This window comes from Drosophila kikkawai, chromosome 3L (assembly GCF_030179895.1).
Source record: "Drosophila kikkawai strain 14028-0561.14 chromosome 3L, DkikHiC1v2, whole genome shotgun sequence".
In the NCBI taxonomy this organism is placed as follows: domain Eukaryota; kingdom Metazoa; phylum Arthropoda; class Insecta; order Diptera; family Drosophilidae; genus Drosophila; species Drosophila kikkawai.
This window is the reverse complement of record NC_091730.1, coordinates 24061304-24086160: the sequence shown is the minus strand read 5'-3', so window position 1 is coordinate 24086160 and position 24857 is coordinate 24061304. Positions and strand designations below refer to the sequence as shown.

The 24857-nt window shown below is 38.6% G+C and overlaps 1 protein-coding gene across 6 annotated transcripts in view; it reads left to right on the top strand.

The window, feature by feature from the left end:
• The first annotated feature begins 1403 nt into the window (after positions 1-1403).
• Positions 1404-24857, top strand: part of LOC108083696 (heparan sulfate 2-O-sulfotransferase pipe) — a 40420-nt gene continuing 16966 nt past the window's right edge. For all 6 annotated transcript variants that reach the window (XM_017179586.2, XM_017179589.3, XM_017179590.3 and 3 more), the window contains exons 1-2: positions 1404-1640; positions 20714-20880. In XM_017179586.2, the coding sequence (XP_017035075.1) occupies positions 1552-1640; positions 20714-20880 (256 nt within the window). In that variant the 5' untranslated portion in view covers positions 1404-1551. The remainder of the gene's footprint in view (positions 1641-20713; positions 20881-24857) is intronic.

Genomic DNA, 24857 nt, shown 5'->3' with positions numbered 1-24857 from the left:
AAAAATATTGTAAGTAAAAGCAAACCGTTTTTTTTTTTTGTCAGTCCAGAAAATGTAGACCTATGCAGATAGTTGTGGGTAAAACGCTTAACTCTGACAGCCGACAGACGCCAGTCGGCGGAAATGTGAGCTACAGTGCGTCAGAGAAGTACGTAAAGAAATATATATTCGTATATGATTATTTTCTTAAATTTATTTTTAATCAGTTTAAAGTTGTTGAGTTCTTAACATAAGTGAAGCTTGTAATTTTTTAAATTTTATTTATAATATATAGTTTTTACAGGATTTACTAAACAACTTTTGATTGAAAATCTGATTTTATTTGGATATATCTACTTGACTTTTAATAAATAAAATACAAAAGGAAGACAAAGTTCAACTAAGAAATATTTCGTACAATATGCTTATTTGTTTTTGAATTTTTTTAATTAATTTATCAATTTAAATGTTCGGGTTTTTCAAGATAACTCTGTGAAAACCTTGTATTAAATTATTGAATTTTATTTTTCTTTTTTATATTTTATTCTTCGCTTCTTGTTAATTTCGTCTACAACACAGTTCTTAGCTTCAAATGCCCAACACAATGCCAATAAACTTGTGGGGCCCACTGTGCCACAAGTGTCTTCAATCGAACAAAGGTCAATGCGCTCTGTGGACAGCAAGTGCGGAGGCACATGGAACCAAACTACCATAGAAATTCATAAAATTGACTCCGCCAAAATTATAAAAAAAAGAAAAAATCCCAAACGATGCGAGGGGCCTACAACGCCGAGAAGAATCTTATATTTATGCACGACTGGCAAAAACTAATCGATGGAAATTACAAAAGCGGGAAGGTCAGCTTTTGGACTGGCCATTAGGGAGTGCGAGAAGTTCAAAGGTAAACCTGTTTCCTATTCTAATTCCCTCGTCTAAGAAGCGAAATTAGCTGAAGCAATCTTCTAGGTTGGTTTCTTGTTTTTTGCCAACGTGGTCTCCATCCCACGGAGCTCGACTTTCTGGTTAAAGAATCCATTATGGGGTTGGCTGGCCAACTGTTTCAATAAAGGATATTTGGACAAGTGGCCAAAATTAGACTCCTGGCTGAAAGAACTGAGCTGTTTGAACGACCTAAATAAATATGTCTAAGTAGATTAATGTCAGATGCCGGGTAATAATAAAAATGTTACCACAGACAAATGGGCTACAGTCACGTCCATAACTATGCCGTCAGCGGCGGACAAAGAGCGGCGAAGAGAGCGGGCAAACAGAGGCGAAGAGCGCGATCGTGAGCGCCGAAGAAAATGGTAAAAGCAAACAGGCAACAACAATGAGCGGGCCAGAAACGTAAGCCGCTGCCGACGTCTTAAAGTTGGCCAAAAAGGCGGCCAAGAGCCCCAAGGAACATTCAGTCAAGCCGCGATCGTCGAGCGCTACGGACGTCTATATCTCCCCGAATCTCGTCTCGGGGGCTAGAAGTGAGAAAAGTGCTGACCGGAAAATTCTTTCGGCCAAGAAAGGTCTCCGGAAAAGATCTCAAGCGTTTGTGTTTTTTGTGTAACTCCCCTCTGGATGTCTCTGAACGCCGAACGTTCGTACAAAATGAAGCTGCGCGATGTGGAAAATGCCTTCAAGTATCGGCGCATACCGTACCCCAAGCGGTAAGTGTGATCCCCGCAGAGGAGATTTCATTTCTTTCACCCGGGAATGGGGCTCGCTTCGAGGAGGAAATGCAATCGAGTTCCAGTTTCAGTTTAATTGAAAACCGGTCATAATTGCTTATGGAACGGCCTGAGAACCGAGCTGGCAGACAGAAGAGTGCGTTTGGTCCATCTGCGGAAGATTAAAAAAAGACTTTGCTCTCGATTCTCCATCAAAGGCATTTAACTTTCCGTTTTTCGCAGCTGGCTAAAAAGTAAAAGACATTTCAGGGTCGCATTTGATAAATATAATTAAATAAAAACTTCAATTGCTGGCTAAATCAGTTCAAACATTTATGCCGGACTTTAAGTACTCGCCAGCAAGTAAATTAATTGCAGCTTGTTCTATGCACAGAGAAAAATAAAAAAATGGGTTAGAAAATACGATAAATAACTATTTAAATAGATTTAAATTAATATAATTTAATTAAAGTCTAGCAAAGCAATTATTAGTAAAACAAAAGGAAGCATCAGAATTAGAAAAGAATCGATTTTAAATCTTAAAATTATATCTTAAATTTATATTTTTTTCTGTGCAGTTTGTGTACTTTTTTTATGCTTGATCTAGTTTAAATGCTTCAATTTTTTTGTTCATATTTTATTACTGCTGTTTTTTACATTCAATTCTTCTCATAATTCATTTGGTGTAGCACCTCGGGGCCAGCTTAACAGAGATGAAAAGAGGTAAAACCGCAAAAGCCAAACTCAACATCAACTATTTCAAGTAGCCAAAAGAGCCATGTCTTGCCAGCTTCCCCCACGCCGACTGCATTGTCTTGGCCAACATTTTTCAGTGTTTATTCTGGCCTTTTACAGAACCCAGCTCCAGTTAAGTTCGGTTCAGTCAAGAGTTGAGAGCCCGCTGACTTGACTGCCCGCTCATTAGTCGATGGTTGATGGTCGACGGACGGCCGTCCATAACAATTTTGGCCATTAAAAGGTGTTTAGGCCAGAGATCTGAGCCACTGCGTCCGCTATTGTGCAAGTTTCGCTCTTTTTTTATGTTTATGTGGCCAAAAACACACCGAAATTGTTGCAACGAGTGCGTCGAGATGTAAACTAATGATAGGCTGAATACACATGTTGTGGACTAATTGGCGTTTGGGAAAAGATTTTTTACCATTTGTTGGTTATTTACCAAGGGTGTGAGAGTTAAGACAAAGTGAGATATGGTTAATGGAAATAAAAAAAGTCACCATTTACGTTACATTTAAGTTTTAGGAAAAATAGTCATGGGAAAAACTAAAATAGCTTATAAATTACACAAAATATACAGCACTTATTATCTAGTCCATCTTTTATCAGCGCATTTTCCCCTTTTTTTCAGAACAAATTATTACATTTAATGTATGAATTACTGGCATTAATTAAACACACGATTTAAATGCAGATTTATAAGTATGCAGTGGCACGCATTTCACGCTCATTTTGACAATTTCATGCAGCTGCAACTCTCATTCAATCAGTTAGCCGCTCAATCAGTCCATCAATCAATCCGGCAATGGGCAAACATTTATTTTTTATTTGCTGCAATTTAGTGAAGGGACAATCTTGCTGCGAGAGCAACAGAATTATGCAAATATTTAAATGTGGCCATGATTTATAGCGAGGGAAAATATTATCCTAGAGGAAAGCATAATTTCCCGGCCATATTGATGCGCGCACTTGTTGTCGTTATTTGCACATCTCTTTTGTGCATTCGCGAATTGATATTAATTAATTAAATTAATTGGTTTTGCTTAAATAACTCTCGGACACATGTTTGGCAGCTTCATTAAGCAGGCACGCGATGCAAATGCATATGGAGAAAATGAGTTCAATGCACTCGGTCGGAGCTAACGAAAACCCGCCAAAAGCGATCTATAAAGTCAGATATATGGTAGTTTGCTGTAGAACCAAGGCAAGGTTATGCAATCTGGCTCACTTTCGCATGAATTAGCATAAATTACGTTTCCCAATTTGTTTTCCGAATGGATTAGGGCTTACCTAACACTAAATTTACTTTTATTTTCACTGCAGACCGAAGAAGCGTGACAGAAATTATTTAGAACGTCCCAAAGCGGGTCAACCGAGAGAGAGGGAGAGAGCTGGCTTTGAGCCGGGCTTAAACGAAGAGCGCATTGCCAACTCTTCGGTTTCCCTGGCTTTCTTCGCTCCGTGTCTCTTTCTTACCAATTTCCATCCATCTTTATAGCCCCGGGCGACGAGACTTGCAGTTACTCACATTCGTGTAATTACCCCCAGTGATGTGATTTGTTTTTCTTTGGTTTGTTTTGAGTTTTGTCTTGCGTTTTGTTTTATTTTGCTCGACGCATTGCAATGGAAATTATACATATTGGGAATTTTACACGCTGCTGGTGGGCCATGGGAAAGCTAATTATTGCTGTCTGCCTGCGGCGGGTGGTACATTAAAAATGTATTAATAATAAATTTAAAAAGTTTTCATTTTTTTAAAATCCGCAACGCCTTGTATGTTTTCACTTTTTCTGTAAAATGTATCTAAATGAAGGGTTTAAAAATTAAAATATTAATTATGTGTATTCTCGAATAATTCCACAATTTTATAATTGAAAAATGTTTAATTGTAGATAATTAGCCAACATCATGATTTTATGTTTACATATTTATTTATGGAAATTTTATTTTAGACATTATATTTGTATTATAAAAATGAATACAAAAATTTGTATAAATTTACCACTACACATACATAAGTAAAGCCTCCCTCTTTTGAAACTTTGGTCCTTCGAGCCGGACTCTTTCTTCACCAGCAGCTCCAAGGGCTTTAGCCAGTCATACCGTTAGGTTTCAAGTAATTTCAGTAACAAGAGCAAACATCAGCAATAGTTTTATAGCAATTTACAAATACTTTATGCCCCTTTCAGAGCCCGCATACCCAGTTTTCCCAAAAAGTTCACACCTAGCCTGCATGATCAGGTGAAACTCTGGGCCCTCTGTGCGAACATCCCTCCCTTTTTCGCTGATAATTCGCACGCAACTTTTGGCCAGTGAAAGCCCACAAAATACTCACATGTTTGTATACATTATAGCAATTTATGACCGCAGCCGTTTAGCACATTTCAGAAGACGAGAGAGGTGACTAACAGTTTTACTGGGCCAATTTTGGAAGGCAACAACAACAGTCCGCCCACCATCCGCCAGTCCAGAGAGATGGTCTATAACTACTATATGGCTGTTATTATTAGTTGGTCACAAAAACAGAAACTTTGGTTATGCCTGTGTGGATACCAAAAACAACCGCCCTCTCCCACGGGCCTGGCGACGAAAGAGCATTTCTACATTATGTAAAACGGTCAAATGTCGAGCCGGGAGGCTCGAATGAAAAATAACAAAATTCGCATTATTTTTAGTACAAGAAAGGCGAACGCTGATTAACACAATCATGTGAAAAATGTGCAAGGCTTTTCGACTAAAAATAAAACAAGTGCAAAAAATATACATAGCCGTAGAGACTGAAGAGTGGAAATTATGTGTATAGCTTTCACTTGATATACAAATATGGGCTCTGGGGCGAAGGGGGCGTGGCCAGCAATGCGTAACAGCCAAGTGATGATGACAATGATGAATTTTTTGTCTTCCGACGGGTTTCAAGTCTGAAGTTGGCCGAGCAAAAAGTGTAAATTGCTCGGCTAAAGGCGACGCTGAGCGGAAGGTGGAATTAGTGGAAAGGTGGATATAGTTCAAAGCCACTGAACTATGCATTAAATGGAATAATCATGGCTGAAATCAAGGTGGGGGTTAAGGATAAATATTAAATATCAACAAAGTTGAAGGGTGCTAGTAATGGCTATGGTTATTTATTACAGTAATTAGGGCTTCTATGAACAGAAATAGGCAAAAATATATGTATACAAGATAGATTTATACCTATTATTTAGAGAGCTCATTAAGATTTAATTTTCATCGACTAATTTCCCTTTCACTGCCCTGTTAATAATAATGAACACAACTCGTTAATACCAGATTTGTTTTGAGCACTTCCCCGACTTTCAAACGATGATAATGATCTTTATGCAACGCACAAAAACATTGCAAAAAATCTCTTAAAACCACCTTTCAATTTTGATTTTTCCCAAAAGAGCCAAGCAAGACTTTTGTCAGCCATGTTCCTCGTACTTTCGGTACAATTTTATTGTTTTTGATCAAATATGCATGCAAAATGCTATAAATAAGAAACAGAAAATGTGAAAAAAAAATTGTGTTTACTTGTTTGCAAAAATTTTTCAGTTTTGTTTTGTTGTTGTTTTTATGTTTGCTAAATGCAGACGAGGCAAATTTCAATTTAATTTCTCCCCTGCCTCCTTGCTCTCTCACAGCGAAAGTGAGTTAACGCTCAGCTTCAGATCCAAAGTCGGAGCTTCCTCCAGTATGTAAATCACTTTTTTTTGAGCAGCCAGCAAACTGCCGGAGATTTATGGGCGCCAGCTACTTAGGCGAGCAGAATATTTTACGGCGGGACATGTCTGGGACCCAAAGAGCTGGATTCCCAGGTGGGTGGGCGCTACTCAAAATTTAGAGTAAGTTCCCTCAAGTGAAAGCATTGAACTGCAATTAGTAGAGCGTACATATGTGAAGTTTTTGTAGATATTTTCACTTTTGTGGCAGTGAATCGGAGAAACATTCCCATAACTAGTTTTCAGCTTTGAGAGTCGGGAGACACCGTCTTGTTTTGTTTAAATTAAAAGCTGCCAGCAATTTATTGATGGAAAGTGATTAACACCTTCTTAGTGCTTATTTCGAACACTAATACAATTTAATTTAAAGAGATTGTTAATTATTATAAAAATCCTTCGAAATACCGACAATTTTCGGCAATTTTTACTAGTATGCTTTATGACTTCACCTGGAAAGTGGTTGGTAATTTCATTTATTAGAAAATGCTTATCCTAAAGCCTTTACAAATGTGTTCAGCTGATGACTGAATATGTAAAACTTCCCCATTTCCATTCCCACTCCCTTGCACTTGAGAAGTCGGGCTGGCGGCTGCTGGCTAGAAAAGGCCATTTCATCAACGCTTAAGAAAACTAGAGAAAAACAACCGCAATAAACCAGTTTGATAGTTGGCAAATATTGGCCAAGACCGAAACAAATGCACTTTCAAATGCTAGCAGAAGCCGAGTAGTAGTCGAAACAAAAAGGCGAAGGCGACGCCTAAACGAATAGGCGAAAAAAAAATAAAAATAAAACTACAAGATTCCGTGAGCATATCAAGAGTGGAGTCTAGAAACCGACCCCCAACAATGGACCAGGCCAAAATTGAAATTGTAACAAAATGCTCACAACAAATATGCGGTTTTTGTCTGCCCCGGCCTGCAAGTTTTTCCCCGTTTTTCGCTTCCCCGTGTCTTTTGCCTTTTGGCTGTGCCACTCCAAAAGCTGCATCATGACGTAATGACCACATGAAGGCACCCGGCCCATCTCGGCCCGGCCAAGTCATATGACTCTCGCTGGCTTTTAGGCCAAACCGCATACGGAAAATCGGTCCACGGCTCAAGGAAGATCCCGAGACTTGCAATAATTAAATATTTTTATAATTGCGCTCTCTGCGGTCTTTTAATTGCCAGGGGGATTGGCCTAGGCATGACAAGTATGTGGGGAAAAACTAGAAATCTTGACTGCATTTTCTCGAAGTGGTCATTCCAGATTTAAATGGCAATTGGGACGAGAGATTAGAGTTATTAAAGCCCATAAATACTATAAAAGCAGAGGCTTGAGCAACTCCAAAATAGGTGGGAGATGAGTGAATTCGAAGATGGCAGCTCATGAGCTTATGGCTCCATTTTGGTTTTCATGTACATTGATTTTTAAAACACTGTACTTAAATTTGAATTTTTAGAATGTGTTACTACATACTTACTTTTATTAGCTAGAAAGTCAAAGTTCTTCAAGTTTTCTTGTCAGAATTTAGTTCGTTTCTAAACATATTTGAGGGTCCTTCAAAAATCATAAGGTTTTTTCAACAATAATTTTAAAGGTTCTAAAAACCACATTGATTTCTGTAGCACCTCCGATATAAACTTAATTTTTCACTGCCATAATTCAATAAAGTTCATGGACCATTAAAGCCCAGATTTCATTGCCTCAAATTGCCGAACAGAGAAAGAGTTAACGAATTGGAATTGCCCTGTAAAGGAAAGTTAAATTGATCCCTAATGAATGTCGGATGTTGTAACTTGCCACTGAACACCCCCAATAAGAGTTGTAAACCCATTTCTTCCCCTCGTGGAGCAGCTGTTACTCGGAACCCGGTGAAAGGAGGAGGTTGGCTGGCGAATCAAAATTGATTTTAATGATGCCTTCGTTTCGGATCGCTTATCGGACATGTACCGAACATCATGTTCGTAAATCATAAATCTTGCTATCATTTCGATTTGTTGCCACCTGAAGGGCAGGAGGGCGCTTTTTCGCCCCAAAAAAATGCTTCATGTCCCGGGGCAAGCGGTTGATGGGTATTCGATCCGGATTCGGTTGAGGAATGACTGTGGAAAGATATTTTGATGGGGTCGCAAGCTGTGCGTGTACTCTCCGCAGCAACTGTCTTAGAGTCTTGAACAAATGTTTGGATATTAGGCGGAGCCTTCGACGGGCGGCAGGTGCAGCAGGCACTCACCTGCCTTTCACTAAACAAAAGGCAATGATGCCAGGTGAGTTGAGTTGAGCTTAGCTTACCTCTTTGTTTGCCTTGGCCGGCTGCATTTGGATGCTTTTGATAATGGCAGAGCTCAAACGTAATCCCTCCCGGACGTTGTTCATATATCTTTTTAATTAGCCGGACCACAAGTAGCAAAAATTTATTTTAAGAGGGATTTGCTTTCGAAACCGATATGGAAATAAATGAGCATGACTAAGGCAAAATACTAGGGGAAGTAGGATGAAAAAGGGTACATATTTAGGAGGAAAATATATCTATTATTTATACTACAGATGATCTAGTTCGCTTTAAATTATTATAAAAGTATTTCTCACTACTAAACAGTGACTTTAAGGAACTATTTTAATCAAAAACACATATATTTCATTCGGATCTGATGGATCCTATGCATATATCTTGCCAACTCGAATCAATAAATAAATATCCAGAGTGTTTAATTGCATTTCCCGTTCGGTTGATTAGAACACTTAAGATAAACTTCCCAAGAGCTCAATTTCTTAGCTCTCCTGGCCAGATAACTGTGCCGTTAGATATAGCCGACATCCTATCTCTATTGCCCGCTGCCTTCCTTCCAATTAACATAAATGCCATCGCAAACATACGCCAGACAAATACCTGCAAGGGAAATTGAATTGCTTAATTAATTTCCACACTCGCTTCCCCTTTTCGAAAACAAGAGGCGCAGGGCGCTGCTGGGAGACAAATAAAATTGGAAAATAAAATTTAATTTTAATGCTGCTTAGTCTCGTTTAGTCAAAGATGTCTCCCAGGATGCATATCCTTTTTTTGCCTTTTCTGTGCTTTTTATTCATTCTCTTCGAGATTTTTATGTGCGAGCGAGCTTTTCCTTCGGTCGCCGGTTAAACGAGTTGCCGAGACGACGATGGCGACCCACTTTTGGCCTCGCCTGTGACTGGGACTGCGACTTGGATTCGGACTGCGACCGAGACGGCAGCTCCCAAAGACACCGTGATCTCTGACGAAAAAAACACACAAAAAACAGCAGCCACACAGCAAAGAAAATTATATGTCCAACCGATATAATTTCATGAAGGGATATATTGCATAATTATATTATTATCATCATGATAACGACCCTTTGGCTGTCGATTAAACTTTACACTTTTCATTACAAATTACTGCTAAGCATTTTTCCCAGTGCACCTTTTGCCTGCTCGTTGGCGCCACTTTCTTTGGCGTCCAGATGACTGGTTGACACCAATTTGAATGGCAAGTTTCTGTCAGTCGGCCCGCTCTTTTTACATCACAAATAAGCAGAAAATAGGATCGGGTTCGCCATGTGAAAGTCAAGGAGTGATACAAATACTAAATACTTAATGCCACCCTCCACAGACCCCCATCGGGTTTCGGTTGACGCCAATTGGCAAATGTGGCCCATGTGCATTTGGCAGCTGCAGTCAAAGAAGGGCTACCTTTGGTAGGTCAATTTAATTACAGGAAAAAAATAATAAAAAAAACACTAAGCTAAATTAAAACTCTAGAAAACCACGTTTTCGGATCTAGAAACTAAATAATATGAACATTTTGTTCAAAAGATAATATTCCTTTCCTTTAAATAACCCCAATCACTACCCTTTCTCCCCAAAGTAAGCCCATTTACCAAGTCTTTGGAAAATTATCTTTAAACTCTCTTTGTCAATATCAATTTTCTCAGTCGCAAGCCGTTCGCCCAGGTAAAATAATGAGAGCAATGCAAATGCTTATCATGGCCATGGCAGCTCGGAAAAGCTAGCTCGAATTTCCAGCGCAAGACACAATATTTTCCCCACCCCGCTTGCACTCTGGAGACCATGCAGGCGTTAAATGAGAAGCGTTTGACAACTAGGAAGGCGCCACGGCACCCCTCCTCGCCACCCTTCCCAGATGGTTGTTGTTGCAGCCAGAGATCAGAAATTAGTGTGCCAAGTTATTTGGTCCCGGAGCCGCCCACATATTCGTATTTAATGCATTGACAGAAAAGCAATTTGTTAACAAAGCTTTTAGGTTTTTAATAAAATATTAAAAACAAGTAAATTTTCAACTAATTTAAAAAAAAAACAAAAAGTTTGGCTAGATTTAGTATAAATAATTCTAGTCTTGATCAAGATAGCAACTCCCGAACTCGTCCATGTGCATTTTCCTACGATCAAACACTTCATATAAGTGCCAATTCGTTTAGAGTTTTCATAACATTATAGATTCTTGTATAATTTTTTGTATACGTGTACCCTTTCCCCTCCCCCTTTACCCAACCCCTCCCCCATACGCACACACGTACACAGAGAGCAGGCAAAAATTAATTGCAATGCCGCAAATGACAGCGTCAAGTAGTAAAAGTAAGCACCACCGACGAAGAAGGCGATGAAGGAAAGGGCGACTCCCAAGGAGCAGCATTTCCAGCCTTAATTCTGGCTCTGGTCTCTCTCCAGGAAGGGGGCGTGGCTGTGTGGGCGTCACGTGCGCCGGTTGCAACAAGGATGAGCTCGTTAAAGGAAATGACAACGATGGCGACAACAGCAGCAAATACCGAGTCGCGTTGTTCGCTTCTGTTCTCGAGTGCGTAAATTTTGTTTGTTGCTGTTGTTGTTGTTGAAACAAAATGTTATTAACATTTGCTGCAAGTTAAACAAGTGATGGCAAGAAATTTAAAAGGGAGAGAAAAGCTACCAACTTATTTTCTTCTTCCTTTGGCAGTGATTCCCAAAGACCTGATTAGGAAGTTGGCAAATTTCTTTGCCCGGTCTTTAGCTATGAAATATATCAAATAATGCTTTCTATTTTTGTCTCATATCTCGCCACTAAGTTAATTTATTGCCTGTCCCCCCGACTGAAAGGTACCATTTCCAAATGACATTGAAAAGCATTAATCCATTATAAAACCTAGACTAAAATGGCAAATTATTTTCATTATCATTAAGATTACTCTTGAAGCTGAACCGCCTCAAAAATTCGCCGCTCTCATTGCTCCATTATCGCATTAAAAATAAACCTTGGCGGCGAAATCCGTTGCCATAACAGTTAATTGTTTACAATTTGACCCACAAAAGCAATTTGGCACACACACTACACTGTCATCCTCCTTGCCGAGGGCTATCCTACACTCCAGCGACTCGGGCTGATTTATGGCCATGATATGAAATTCGTTAATTGTCAACACACATCGCATCGCCTCTCTCCGTGGACAAATTCTAGCCCGGCTGCAAAACAAATGACAATTGGAGTGTGTTAATGGAAGCCGTCAACATCTCTCGCTCAGCACTTACTTTGAGCTTTGCCTAAGCAGCAACACCTTCAAATTGGTTGAAAAAACCTGCAAAAGAAAATAGTGAAGGGAAAGGGAGTTGAACGCGGAAATAAACATAAGAAAAACGTACACATTTAGTGATAACTGTTCCGTAAATTTTATAAATATTTATGTATTTTTAGGGATATTTTTTTAAAGGGGTAATTCTCTAAATATATAAAGATTGGTTGAAAAAGGTGTTACTATTAGTGGGTTTCAAGTTTTAGAAAATTGTGTTAATGTCCTATGGATTGTTAACACAATCGCAAATATATTCTAAGAAATATTAAATAACAAATTGAATCAGCCCAACCCATTAACTCTTAACCCAACTTTTGCCTAGTGCGTTAAAGTTAAAGCAAAACTAAGGCATAATGAATTTCCAGTTACATTTCCCGACTTCCTGCTCCTCCGCCCACATCCACCTTGTGTACTTAGGACTTTTATATGTGGGGGCCAAATACTTGAAAAGCCCGCACGTAGGTTTTACAACTTAATTACAAGTCGCGTTAATCTAAGCCAAATGAAGCTTCACCTCACTCGTTCACTTTGCCTTTGACATGCACATGGCGCAGGAATGGAAAAGGGAATTTAAATGGGAGCACAAAAAGGCGAGTGGAACTTGCCCTACAAAGTGGGTTGGCATTTTAATTGGATGGTTTATAAAGAGCTAAGCGGTTTTTGAAATGGTAAATAAATAATAAAAAAATAACCAATGGAAACTAGAGATTTATATCAATTGACTTTCAAACCAACATTTGGAATCACTTAAAAAATAATTAATATTTTAACAATTAAGCTCACATTAAATTACTAGAACACCTTCTCGCAACAAAGGACCTCTATTGTAAGTTCCAAAATACAAAAACTATTCAGTAAAACGTTGAGTAAATATTACTACAGCATATATCTTCAGGCAGCTGTCGCTTTTGTGAGTTACTTTCCATTCAATATTTCGCGCTCACGTTTTTTTGTCTTGGGCAAAGCAAAATTTGAAAACAAAAAGGCAAATTGTCTTGCCACTAATAATGATAAAGGCGATAATGAAGATGTTGTTGGATTGATTGACACTTTTATTCAACGACCATGACTGTGACTCTGACTTTTAGCCGCTGCTCGATTTGCACAGATATCCCCATCTATCTATCTATTTGGGTACAGTAAAACTTCATTCTATATATTCTTATTATTATTATTATTATTATGTTTTTTGAATATAATAAAGAGTTACTTTGTTTTGGATACTCCACTTTATAAGAAGCCTACTTTAATTGTTTTTTTTTAAATTATAAAAAACATAATTTACATTTTTATATCTCACTTAAAGAAAATAATATATAAATATGTCATGTATTTATTTTCGTATAAAAAAGAGATAAGCTTTTATTTCATAATAGATAAAGTTACCTACCACTTGGAATATGTAGCTCAGTAAATCTAATAATACTATATTTATCCACAAAATAACAATTTAACCATGTTTACAGTCTGTGTAATGTGTTTGCAAAGGCAAGACAGATAAATTTGCGATCTAGAGAGCCACAACTTAGACCTCTACTTATCATAGGTCTTCAAAAAAAAGGTAATCAGCAAGAAAAATATTTAGTGAACCCTTCTTCTGAGAACTTCTAAAAGCTTGAATATTTTTGGGCTCTGTTAAGAGATACTTTATCTGCACAAGGGAAGCTTCACTGTACCTATCTATCTCTATCTGCGCTTGTATCGAATGAGGCGAAAACAATTTGTCGTTTGGGCGGGGGGTGTGGCAGGCTTGCAGATTTGCAGCGGAGCGTTGCAGTTGCACGTTTCTTGAAAACGCCGCACAATTTGCAATTGAAAGTTGAGTTGGATTTTTCACTTTTTTGCGTCTTTTGCCCAGTAACCGCAGTTGGCCATTTGATCGAAAAGAAGACCTTTTCGCAGCACAGAATGTTGTGTCCGGTTCGGATTTGGTTGTTCCTCTTACTTCCATTTTTTTCATTTTTAACTCCGCTCTCTTTTATGGGATCACGTTCTATTTGAAACGTGAATTATTTGCAACAAGCCCGCTGATGGATGGAACTAAATCATGAAAGAGAAGGAGGATAAAGATAGGAGGAGCGAAATGGAGAAAGATGGGAAAGCAGGGGAGGAGTACAAACCCAATCCCGCGCATTCAACTCAATTTTCAAGTGCGTGTTAAGCGCCACTTTATAGCACACGATATGCGATATACGATTTACGATATTCGATCCAGGCGCGAAAATGCCTTCGAAAATATTTTCCTTTTCTCCGCCAGCATCACCTCCACAGCAATTGTTGTGTTTTGATTATTATTTTGCGGCTGTTGAACGCTTCAGCTGGCAAAGTCATTAACTTTTATTTTGTTGTATTATATTACACTTGAGCGTGCCGAAGAAGATTATAATAATTTCGGGGCAGTCGTCGCTTTTGGCTTAATTGTATGTGGATTTTGAGGCTGCACTCGTTAAATTGCGGTGGCTAATAGAGGTCTGACATGGAAACGAGCTGAAAATGCTTAGAATTACGAGTAGGAGCAGAATTAAGAAGTGCTAATTATCCTGTAACTATATTTATAGATTTTAAAGACTACTTTGAATTAAGTTTTTGCTTGTATTTATAATATATTTTTAATATGCCAAGCAACTCCAACTAAATAAGTCATTTAAATGATTTACTTCCCATTTAAATTCAATGTAATTTAATGCATTATCTTTTAACTAAAACACTAAACTCTGAATGGTGAAAGCCACTACCGAAATTCCATTAGGGTCCAAGCAAATTTGCTAGACCCTCTCCCGCCCTGCTTGAACATGGTCTAAAAGCAATTTGTTGACCCAACTTTTTTTTCTGTTCCGTTGGCTTGTTTACTTAAAATTTATCACAATTACTTTGCCACATAAAACGCAATGAAAAACGAGAAAAACTGTTTTTTTGATGAGATTTTAAATGCTGACAGGGTCTTGTTATTAGAGTAAACAAACCACAAAAAAAAATAACAAAATAAAAGAGCAGCGGCGAATGCAGAAAAAATAAAGGGAATAATGGTAAAATGTAGTTCAAAAGTGGCATAACATTTGTGAAATTAAAATAAACACAGTTCCAATCTGTGGATGGTTGTTGCTGCTTTTGTTTTGTGGCTTCAATTAAATCATATGCCAAGCTTTGCTGGCTTTTCGTGCTGCTGAAAACTGTTGCTAGTATATCCACGGCTTTAGCTACTTATACAATACAATATCAACCGCCCCCAGACTGCCAGACTGCCAGACTGCCAGTGCCGTGCAAAAACAAAACCGAAAACCGAAAACCAAAAACTGAAAACTGAAAAGAAAAACAATTGCATAAAAAATTCACATGACTCGAATCGCTCGCGCTCGTCTCTTTTCAGATTATACAACTTTCTAATCAAAATATTATTTTATTATTATTACTCGTGGCGCATTTTTCGTTATTTTCGAACATTGCCTTACTTCACTTTCCGTGGCGTCACTAAATTCAATTGCTCAATTGACTCAATCAGCCGCAACTAAAAAGTACGTTTCGATTTTCCTCGGTTATATTTTCGAAACACAGCTTCCGCTACGCACTTTTCGTCCAAGACTCTACCGAAAATACTCGTAAATGTGGGTCAGTTTTGCCTCCTCCATCATCAGATGGCAAAGTAAAAACAAAAATCATCGACAGAGGCACGTAGAACGCTTTAATTACAATTGGCCTAGTTTCGCTCCGAGCCCAGATTTAGGAGCAGCCTGAGTCGTGGATGTACCTGATGGCTATCTGCAGATAAGTATATATGCCAGCCCGTGTCATGGAGCCTATCAGATCCGAGTTAATAGTTTAATTGGGAGTGGGCCACAGGCCAATCCCTGGGGAAATGTGATGAAATGTGCCGAAATATGGGATGGATTCGTATATGGGTTGAAGTTTGTAGAATTATGTTTGTAAATATAAGTATAAATATACAGTGTTGCTAGCAAAGACAACCAAATGTTCTTAGCCTTTATAGCTTTTTCCTAGTTAAAATGTTTGGTCTTCTAAAGATCAAAACCTTATCTTAAAAGTCATCTCTCATCTCTGGCTATTACATCATCAACTTAAGATCTCAAAACTCACAGTCCCAAAAAACAAACAAACAAAGTCCCACTCTGTACAACTCTTTGTCTTGGACACATCTTCACCAGATATAGTCCCAAGAAATTATCTCTAAATTGCTTTCCTATGACCTCAAACGGGCTTACTCTCTATTTTCGGACTCATCCCTAACGGAACCCGTCGCCCCAGAGCTTGAACCCTGACCCAGCTGACCTCATTGCACCTCTCTATGCGCTTCTCACACACTTTTCCTACGGGCTTACACAACCGACTCGGAAGGCCTCATTAACTAGTTGACAATTTTAATGGCTGTTTGAGCCGGACCCACGAAAATTGCCTAATGAGTGCTCATGGATTGCGAATGCCAGCCAAAAGTCAGGCGAAAGGTTCCCCGAAAAAAATGGTGGCTGAAAGTTTGTTGAACTTTTGCTACGGCGAAAAAAATTAAAAATAAGTTTCGGCCAAAAAAAATTCAATTTCTTTGCATATTAAATCAGGCAAATCATTGTGTGACCCGGGGCCAAACTAGTTATAAAAAGATCTGCCGCCGAGCGGTTGGGTTATGTCATGGTGCCAGGCATTTCCTTCAAAATGCTAATGCCGGCCAAAGAATATTTCGCCAAAGTCAGGGCCAGAATTTCTGGCCCTGCTCCACGATCCCATGACTTCATATTTCCTCCTGTGTTTGCGTTCTTACCAACTTGCTTGGCCACTTCTATCACTAATACCATTGGCCCGGGGGCATAACTGGGTTCAAACACCTTTCGAAAACTTGCCTAATGCGTGTATTGATTGGAGTGTGTGGCGGCTTCCAGCCGCTATTCGGATTTTTCATCTTCGCGGCTCCCCCACGGAAATCGGGCCCATTGCGAAAGAAATCTTCATGTCTCGAACAATTTGTTGCGCCTGCTCTGCAAGTCAACCAAGATGGAGCTCTTGGCGGGATCTGCGACTGGAGTTGAGGTTGCTTCATTGTATATCACCGAGCCATATTTCGAGTGCTTGTGTTTACAGTGCAAATTCCATAGTTCCAAGCATTGAGAGTGTGCTAAAACGTTGAGATCCCAAGAATTTTAGTTCGAAACGAGTTATAATCAAATTTGTATATTATTCAACATGGTTTTAAGCCAAAAGAAGACTTTTGACTTCTTTTTTGTCTGAGCTTAATTAAGATTTTCTTCTATAATTAATTCCTATTAATCTGCACACCCAAATCTTGATAAATTCTCACTAAAGAAATATTTATGTGTACTTCAAATATATAATATTTTAAAATGTAGACCATTTTGTTTTTTCCTGTGTGTGTCGCGCATTTTGCAATTTTCATTTCTAATGCCTTGGAAACTGGCTGCAATTTGGCTGGTCGCTCGTCGCTTTACAGTTTGATTAGCTGGAAAATTTGCCATCGTTTAATTAAATTATGTCTGCAGTCGGTGGTCGGGAGTTGGTGCCTAAGCTTACGTGTACGTGTATGGCCAGTCGAATGACAATGAGCGGAAATGGCGGGCAATTTGCATGCAACGGCAGCTGACTTATTCCATTTCCATATCTCCCGCCCCTCTGGCATCTCCCTCCCCTGGCGCTGAAGTGAAAGGTGCGGTCCGTTGGCCAACCTAACGCTGAAAGCATCTTGGCCATTGAACTTTCCGTTCTAAGGCAACTTCTCGGTGATTCTGTAATTTCTCCACTCCGAGATGGAAATTGAATTTGCTAAAAAAGAAAAAAAATTGCTGGATATGCATGAACCGTAGAAATCATCTAAACAAGCATTATGTACCCTATAGTCATGGCCAATAGCTTTACCTGCTAGAAAGATACAGTTAGGTAGAGAATGGAATGTTAACCATTTATTTTTGAAGCGCTATAATCTTGAGTTAATTAGTTTCAATATAATTACAAAGCCCCTCGAATCAATTTTTAAAGAAACTAAAGTCATTAAAAGAGATTCTAAGCAAGTGTGAAATACAAAACCGTCTCAAAGAACTATGTTTTGCCACCTTCCAAACCCAACCCAAAAATTCTTGCTACAAAAAGCCAGTTTATCTTATAAATTCGTACAACTCTCCGTTCCATTTCACTCATTACCAGCATGCACGCACATATTTCAATCATCTTGATGAAGTTGCAGCCAACTGTGCCACTGTGGAAATCGAGCTCCAAGCCATTACTCTTGGAACCTCATCACTTCCCACTTGCCACGCCCAAACGCCCCCTCAGAGCCAGGGAAATAGAGCCCGTATCGCATATAGTATATAGTATATATGGTAGTGTGTTCAGAGACTGCCGAAAAAAATCGCTAACGAACCAAGTGTGGCCGAGGTCCCTGGCTCTTGGTCCCTAATGGCCTGCACATGTGCTACGTGGCAGCAAACGAACTGCAGTCGGACCCAAGCGAAATACACCCCCTTAACCCTACAAGTCTCCGTCCTAGAGAGCCCGACTAGAAATGTCCAAAAGAAATCGACGCAGTCACGTAAAATTATTTTAATAATCACATAACTTTCGGCATTTACACGCCAGGCGATCCAATGGGAGTAGCAAACAAAATGTCAATAAATTTCGGGCTTTTTGTTTGAGCTAAAAAAGAATAAATACGAGTACAGCAGGGATCAAAAAAATAGGAGCATTACAGTGGTCACTTTAAGTTTTAATATTTTCGTAAAGAATGCTTTGGTTATCTACTTAAAAGAGCTAAAGTAATATCAGAAATTAGTTATTATATTCCGGAAAGTATTTTACAGGTAGTCAGAGTCCATGTTAGCCCTCATGTTTAAGTATGCAATCGATAATTTAAGAGAGGAAACCATTTTTAGGTCCATTTCATTACTCCAGCGACTATTGTTTCGACCACATTTGTATTTCAGTAACAACTTTGGGATATGCACAAGAAAAAGTAGAAGTTTCAGCGGCCAGAGCGCTTAAGTGGGATTTGCGGGGCACTTTAGTGACAACTTTAACAATAAGTTGGGCGAAAAAAGAACGTGGCGCATAAATGCCGAGCAGAAACATTGGCCTGCACATAAGCCGCAAACTTTTGACGGCCACTGTGGGCTAATGAAATGAAGCCTCCCCCAAAAACAAAAAAATATATATGTATATAAACTATATACTTAAGAACTTGAGCTGATTTCGCACAGCAGGTGACCGTCTGAGTTTTTGTTGGTTTTCTTTTCTGGCTAGCCCCTGGTCAGTGTTTCAGCTATCAATTGCATCTGTCTATCGGGCAGATACATTTCACCAAAGTCAGACCTGGGATTTCCCCCCTTTTGTATTCGTATTCTCCCCAGCTGAGCAACTCCAGTGCAGTCGTTTGAGATAAATTACTCTGTGCACCTGATGACAAACTAAACAAGGCCCCTCGAACCCAACTCTGGGTCATGGAGAAGGAGGAGTCTGTCTTATAGGATATTTAACTAATTTTAAAATTCTAGCAAAAATTAAATTAAATTATTGAAATAACACAAAGCTAACAACAAACTCTTCGCATTAATACATTTGTATTTGATTTTTATTATATTTTATTTAAGTTTCAGAACCCAATAATAATACCTACTTAAAGTGTATTTATACTTTCGACATCACAAAGTTACTTCTTGTATTTGTATTCCCTTCTATGGCCGCATTTATTGTCATTATTATTTTGATACCTTTTTTAAATTTCTGTTGTTGTCTGCACAGTTTTCCTGCTATCTGCCGGTAGATTTATGCCAACAAAAGCCAACAATAAAAAATATATACACTCTTCTTTTGCTTTTAATTTTGTTTCTTTCTGGCGCTGTCCAGTTGGAGCGGCGGACAGCTGCATTAAAAAGTTGCCAAAGAAAACAGTTTGCATTGCAATTTTTTTTTGCTTTTATTTTTCAGCTCTCCTCCTTTCGTTTGTTGTTGTTCGTTATTTTTTCTTTTCAACGTAGGGAAAAAGAATACAAAATAAAACAACTAAATAGAAATAGATATAGTATATATGTATTATATATTTTTTTTGTGTGTACATTAGGAGTGACCGGGGCCCACAAAAGGTTGTCCGGTCTGTTGCAACTCGGTTAAGCCCTGCCAGCATCCAGCATCCAACTTTCAACTGGGTCATTGTTGTCCGCCCTGGCTTACCGACTCGAGCAGAAATAATGCCAAATCTGAATGCTGCGAGTTCAATTTGATATATACAGAATATATGCTAAAAAGAGAACAATCGAAAGTAGTTTAAGCCGGTGTTTGAGCTTAAAACAAGTAAAGCCCAAAATACGTATTTGGTGTAGGGATTCCAACTTTTCATTGGATTTTCATTGGAAGAGGGAATATTTTATATGATTTCCGATTACTTTATATCAAATTTTGTTCATTTTATTACCTAATTACTTTTAAAAATAGTTTTCGATATTGTTAAATAGCATTGATCATTGATTATTCCTTATAAAAGTAAAAATATGATTAAATTAATAAATGCAGACTGAACCTTAAGCTCCATAAGACCGTTAAAATACCCTACCAGTACTGCACACCTGACAGGTATCCCTTGGAGCAACTGCCCACAACTCATCCCTCTTTGTTTGTTAATTTCTTTTATAATTTTTGCAATTTTTCTTTCTCTCCCCCAACCTCCTCTCCAGTCAGTGCATTTCTGGTGTCCCTTCGCCGATTTTTGCTTTGTTGTTTCGTTTCATTCTGTTCCAGGTTTTCAGAACTTAATTAAATGTTGTCACAGCGCACACTTTGTAGTCCCGGTGCCTGGACCTTTGCCCCTATAGCCCCTTTTTTTCCTCCGCGTCCTGCGGGCAGAGGAGCGGACCGGTCCGCTCCATTGGCAGCGCTGGCTGTTTGTGACAGCAATTCGAAGTGTAAATGAAATAATAGCTGCTAAAAACCAATTTGGCGTAAATTATAAAAGCTTAATGGGCTTTGTAAACGGGGATGCCCATGCCCCCTACCTCTGGGCAGCTTTCATTGAGCAACCTTTGACTAACGATTTATTTGCTTGTTCTCTTGCAGTTCGGTGGAGCTGATAGCCCTGCTGGCTATTTCGTGCACCTTCTTTCTGTTCATGCACACGAACAAACTGAACAGTCGCCTCAAGGAAATGGAGGTGAAGCTGCAGCCGTCCGAGTTTTCGGCCCTCGGTCTGACCGGCAATCACATCAGCGGACACGATGCGGGCAGTAAGTCACTATATCCCCCAGATACTCCCATCTCGCATAGATGTATCTCGCACCTCTCGCCCCCTCTCATTTCCATCTCGCAACAATGGACACAAGGCCAGATTGTGGGCCAGAATTTGCGCTCGATTGCATTCGCGTTGCGTATCGGAATAAGGCATCGCATTCGGACAGGAAGTTTAGCACAGACCAAGTGCTAGTGGTAGATAGGATTCGACTGGGGGTTATCTAGGGTATTCATGTCTTTCCTTTTTTGTAGAACTTGAAAGATGAAAGCATATTTTCTGTGAAATTTATATAGAAAAGATAGTTTTCATATTGTTCATTTAATCTAGCTAAAAAAAGTATAGTTTTTATAATGTTATCCTGTAACAATAACTCATTTAATTAATGGTACAATGTATCCGCAGGTGAAACTAAAATTAATCGGATAAATGTGTCTAACCCACCCTTCCCAATAAGTGCGATACCGCGTTTGAAAGTTGGTTACGCCCAATTGATTTTTAATTACCACATTGACCTGAACCTCAAGCCTCAAAAAAAGAAGAAGCAGATAAAAAAGAGAACAGCCTCCCTGAGGCCTTTGTTAATAATTTCCGTTGGCGTTTGCCATAAAATAGCTGATCGTTTTAAGCCAAATTAGTGCGCATAGCTTTTCGCATAAATAAATGAAGGCATATTCTGGGGAAGGTCCTAAAAGTAAATATAAATAGGAGTATGTACATTTATTTGCCTATTTGTGTGCGCTTTTGGAATAGCACTAATAAACTGGCAAATTAAAATCAACATAATATATGGTCGATGCATCCATAGATTGTTGGTGCGGCGGCCCTTTTTATTACAATATGCATGTGTTTACATATTAAGCATATCTCTGCACACAGAGACTCATTTTTTGTTTTCTATATTTCAGTGCATTAATAAATTATTTAGGAGCGACAGGTTTGCAGGGCACAAAGGTTAGAGGGCATTATCGGCGTGACGGGGAATTAAACCTTTTGACATTGCTTTAAGCGAACTTTTGTATATTGCGGTTGTGCTTAATAATGCAGCATATTGATTATAATTTTATTAATTTAATTAGTAAACATGGCTAAAATGATAGAAACTGCAAAAGAAATCGAGGGATTAAATGGCGTGGAATATGAAATTAACTTGGTTTTAGTGTGCAAGTGCAAATAATGCAATTACTAGTTTTATTATAAGAAAATAGTATCTATATTCAAGCTTAAATAATACCTTTGAAAATCGATCTTGAATTGAGAGTGACATTCTCATAAAAATTTATTAGAAAGAAAAACTCTTTGTTTAAAATTCCCCCAAAGTATTTGAAATACTCCCATTAAGATCACATTACCGGAGACCGCAAAAGCCGTCACTTGACACCTTTTGCTTCACAATAATGTTTGTCGAACGCGCTCGAAATTCCAGTGGACACCAAACCAAAATCCAAACCGCACTCGAGTGCACAAACAATAATAAAAAATGCCCTAAAAAGAGCATAATTGCTTCCAAACGAAAACGAGCGTTTTCTAGAGCGTCACTTGAGATTCTGCCATCACTTTGTAAACGTCAGCATGAAGCCCCGAATTAGGCCGCGGCCAACTACTAACTAATAATGCTGTCGTCATTAGGCAACAGCGGAAAATCCGAAATCGAATCAAAACTCTCTGGAAATGCAAACCCTAATTTCCATGCCGGAAGTTTTGCGGCCTGCACGGGCTGTGCCATTCCACTTGCAAATTAGGCAAAAGTTGCCCCAACAGCGCAGCAGCAGCAGCAGCAGCACAGCTGTGCCACCAAGTGATCTCCACTTGGCTGCTTTTCTTCGCCAGGGGAAAAATGTGAGCCCAAGGGGGCCGAGGAGCGGGAAAACAGAAGACTTCACGCCTTACTGCGGTGATTGCCAAACAACAACAACGGCAGTCAGCTGACGCCAGTTTTGTGGTTACTGTGAAAGAAAGCCTCTCTTTGGGTCGCGAAAATAAAATACCCTAAGAGATAAGTGAATTGTAAATTAAATTTAAATAGAAAAATACTTAAAACTAAAATTTTTGGTCAACAATTTTAAAATTTGATTTTTGTCAAAGATTTTTTCGAACAAGAAGCAAATCTCACAATCTTCTATTGAACAAATACACATAAAGTTAAAAAGAATTAAACAATTTTGCTTTATTTCTAATTTACAATTTAAATATTTTGGTAAGATAACTTAGATTAAGCTAATTTATTTTCTACTTCTTATAAAAAACAGAAATAATGGTTTAATGAATATTGAAGGTTTCAATAGAAGTTATTACAAAATAAAAACGAAATCATTTTACCAAAGGGGTAGAAAAACGGGAAAACCCCGCCACCAAGTCGATTTTACACTATGTAGTGAGTAATGATGATGATAATGATGATGTGGAAGCGGATAAAGCCGGGCCAGATGCGACTTAGAGTCCAGAGTGCACTTGTGCGCCGTGTTTGCCACACAGCTGGTGGCATCTTCATTGTTGCCACTCTTGCATTTGCGTCTGCGCACGCGTCAATTGCCGACAGTTACAAATTGTTCCCGGTTAGCCCCTCTCCACGACTAAAAAAAAAAAACCTAAAAGCTAATGGCCACAATATATATATACCTACATAAAAACAGAAAGAAAGAAGGAAAATATTATTTGGAAAAAACCTACATATTTGAGAAGTGGATGCATTTTTTCTCTGAGCAAAAGACAAAACGAGGTAAACAGTGTGAAATTCATCAAAAGGTTCGCCTCAAGCCGTTCATTCATCCATTCATAAATATTTCATTTAATTGACTCACACGACTTGGGGTCGAGTACGAGATAAAGATACGAATATGACGACGTACTCAACATGCTCGTTTAAGCCATCATGATGATGATGACACTGCTTGTCGGCCGTTGTCGGTTTTTTGGTCTGTCTGCTCTTTTTTTGTATTTATTTTTATATATATACACACATGCATTTGTCTGGCAACATTGAACTTGACTTAAGTTAATTAACGGCGCTGAACGTTGCAAGCCAACTTGGCTGGTGGTTGCTTGATTTCGTGGTCTAATGAGCAAGTGGAAATGCGCAGAGAAAGGCGTGATGAGGCCTCAGATCTTTAATGTTGATTTCTGGAATGGAGAAACATTTACCAAGTGGGGTAACCAAAGAATTAATTAGCGAATTTAACCCAGATTGGTATTAACCAAAATTAAACAATTTTTTATTCAAGATTACTATGCTTCGACACTCATGTTTAATTTATTGCATTTTAACTTTTAAATCAGAAAAGCTTTGAAAAAATGTTTAAAGATGACCAACAGAAACATCTATAGTTGGATTATAGCACACAATTTAGTAAATTATATGTTTTACACCTTTTTAATAACTCTACCAATCTATCAAGAACCAACCCATGTCGACACCAACCCTCTTCGTAATAGATCAACCAATTTAAGAACCTTTCGGCACTCCACCCTGTCAGAAGCCATTGTCTCTGAAGTTAAAATACAAGCCCAACAATTGCCTGCACCTTTAACTGGAACAGCAAAATGAGAAAAAAAAAACAAAATCTTTGAGAAAATGTAGCAATGCCAACTTTGCCCCTGGCTGAAATGCATAGCAAACCAGTTTTTCGCGCTCACTACCGAACCGGGCAGCTTTATTTTCAATTAGACAGCCACATAGACACGAACTAAGACACGGACCCAAACACCCATAAAAATAGCACCAACAGCAATAGCAGTACCTATACTTACACCGAAAATAAAAATAAAATAAAATTGCAGATATGAAATTGTTTAAGAAATTCTTAAGGAAATAGAAAGAACCAAATCATCACCACATGTAACATATTGTAAAGTGTATTCTTTATCTTTTACTAAAGTCTACTCTATATGAAAAAGATTGCTTGGTTTTTTTTTCAAGTGCACCAAGTTCGTTAGCTGGCCAAACTAAGTGTTTCGGAGTTGAGGTCCAATTCGGTT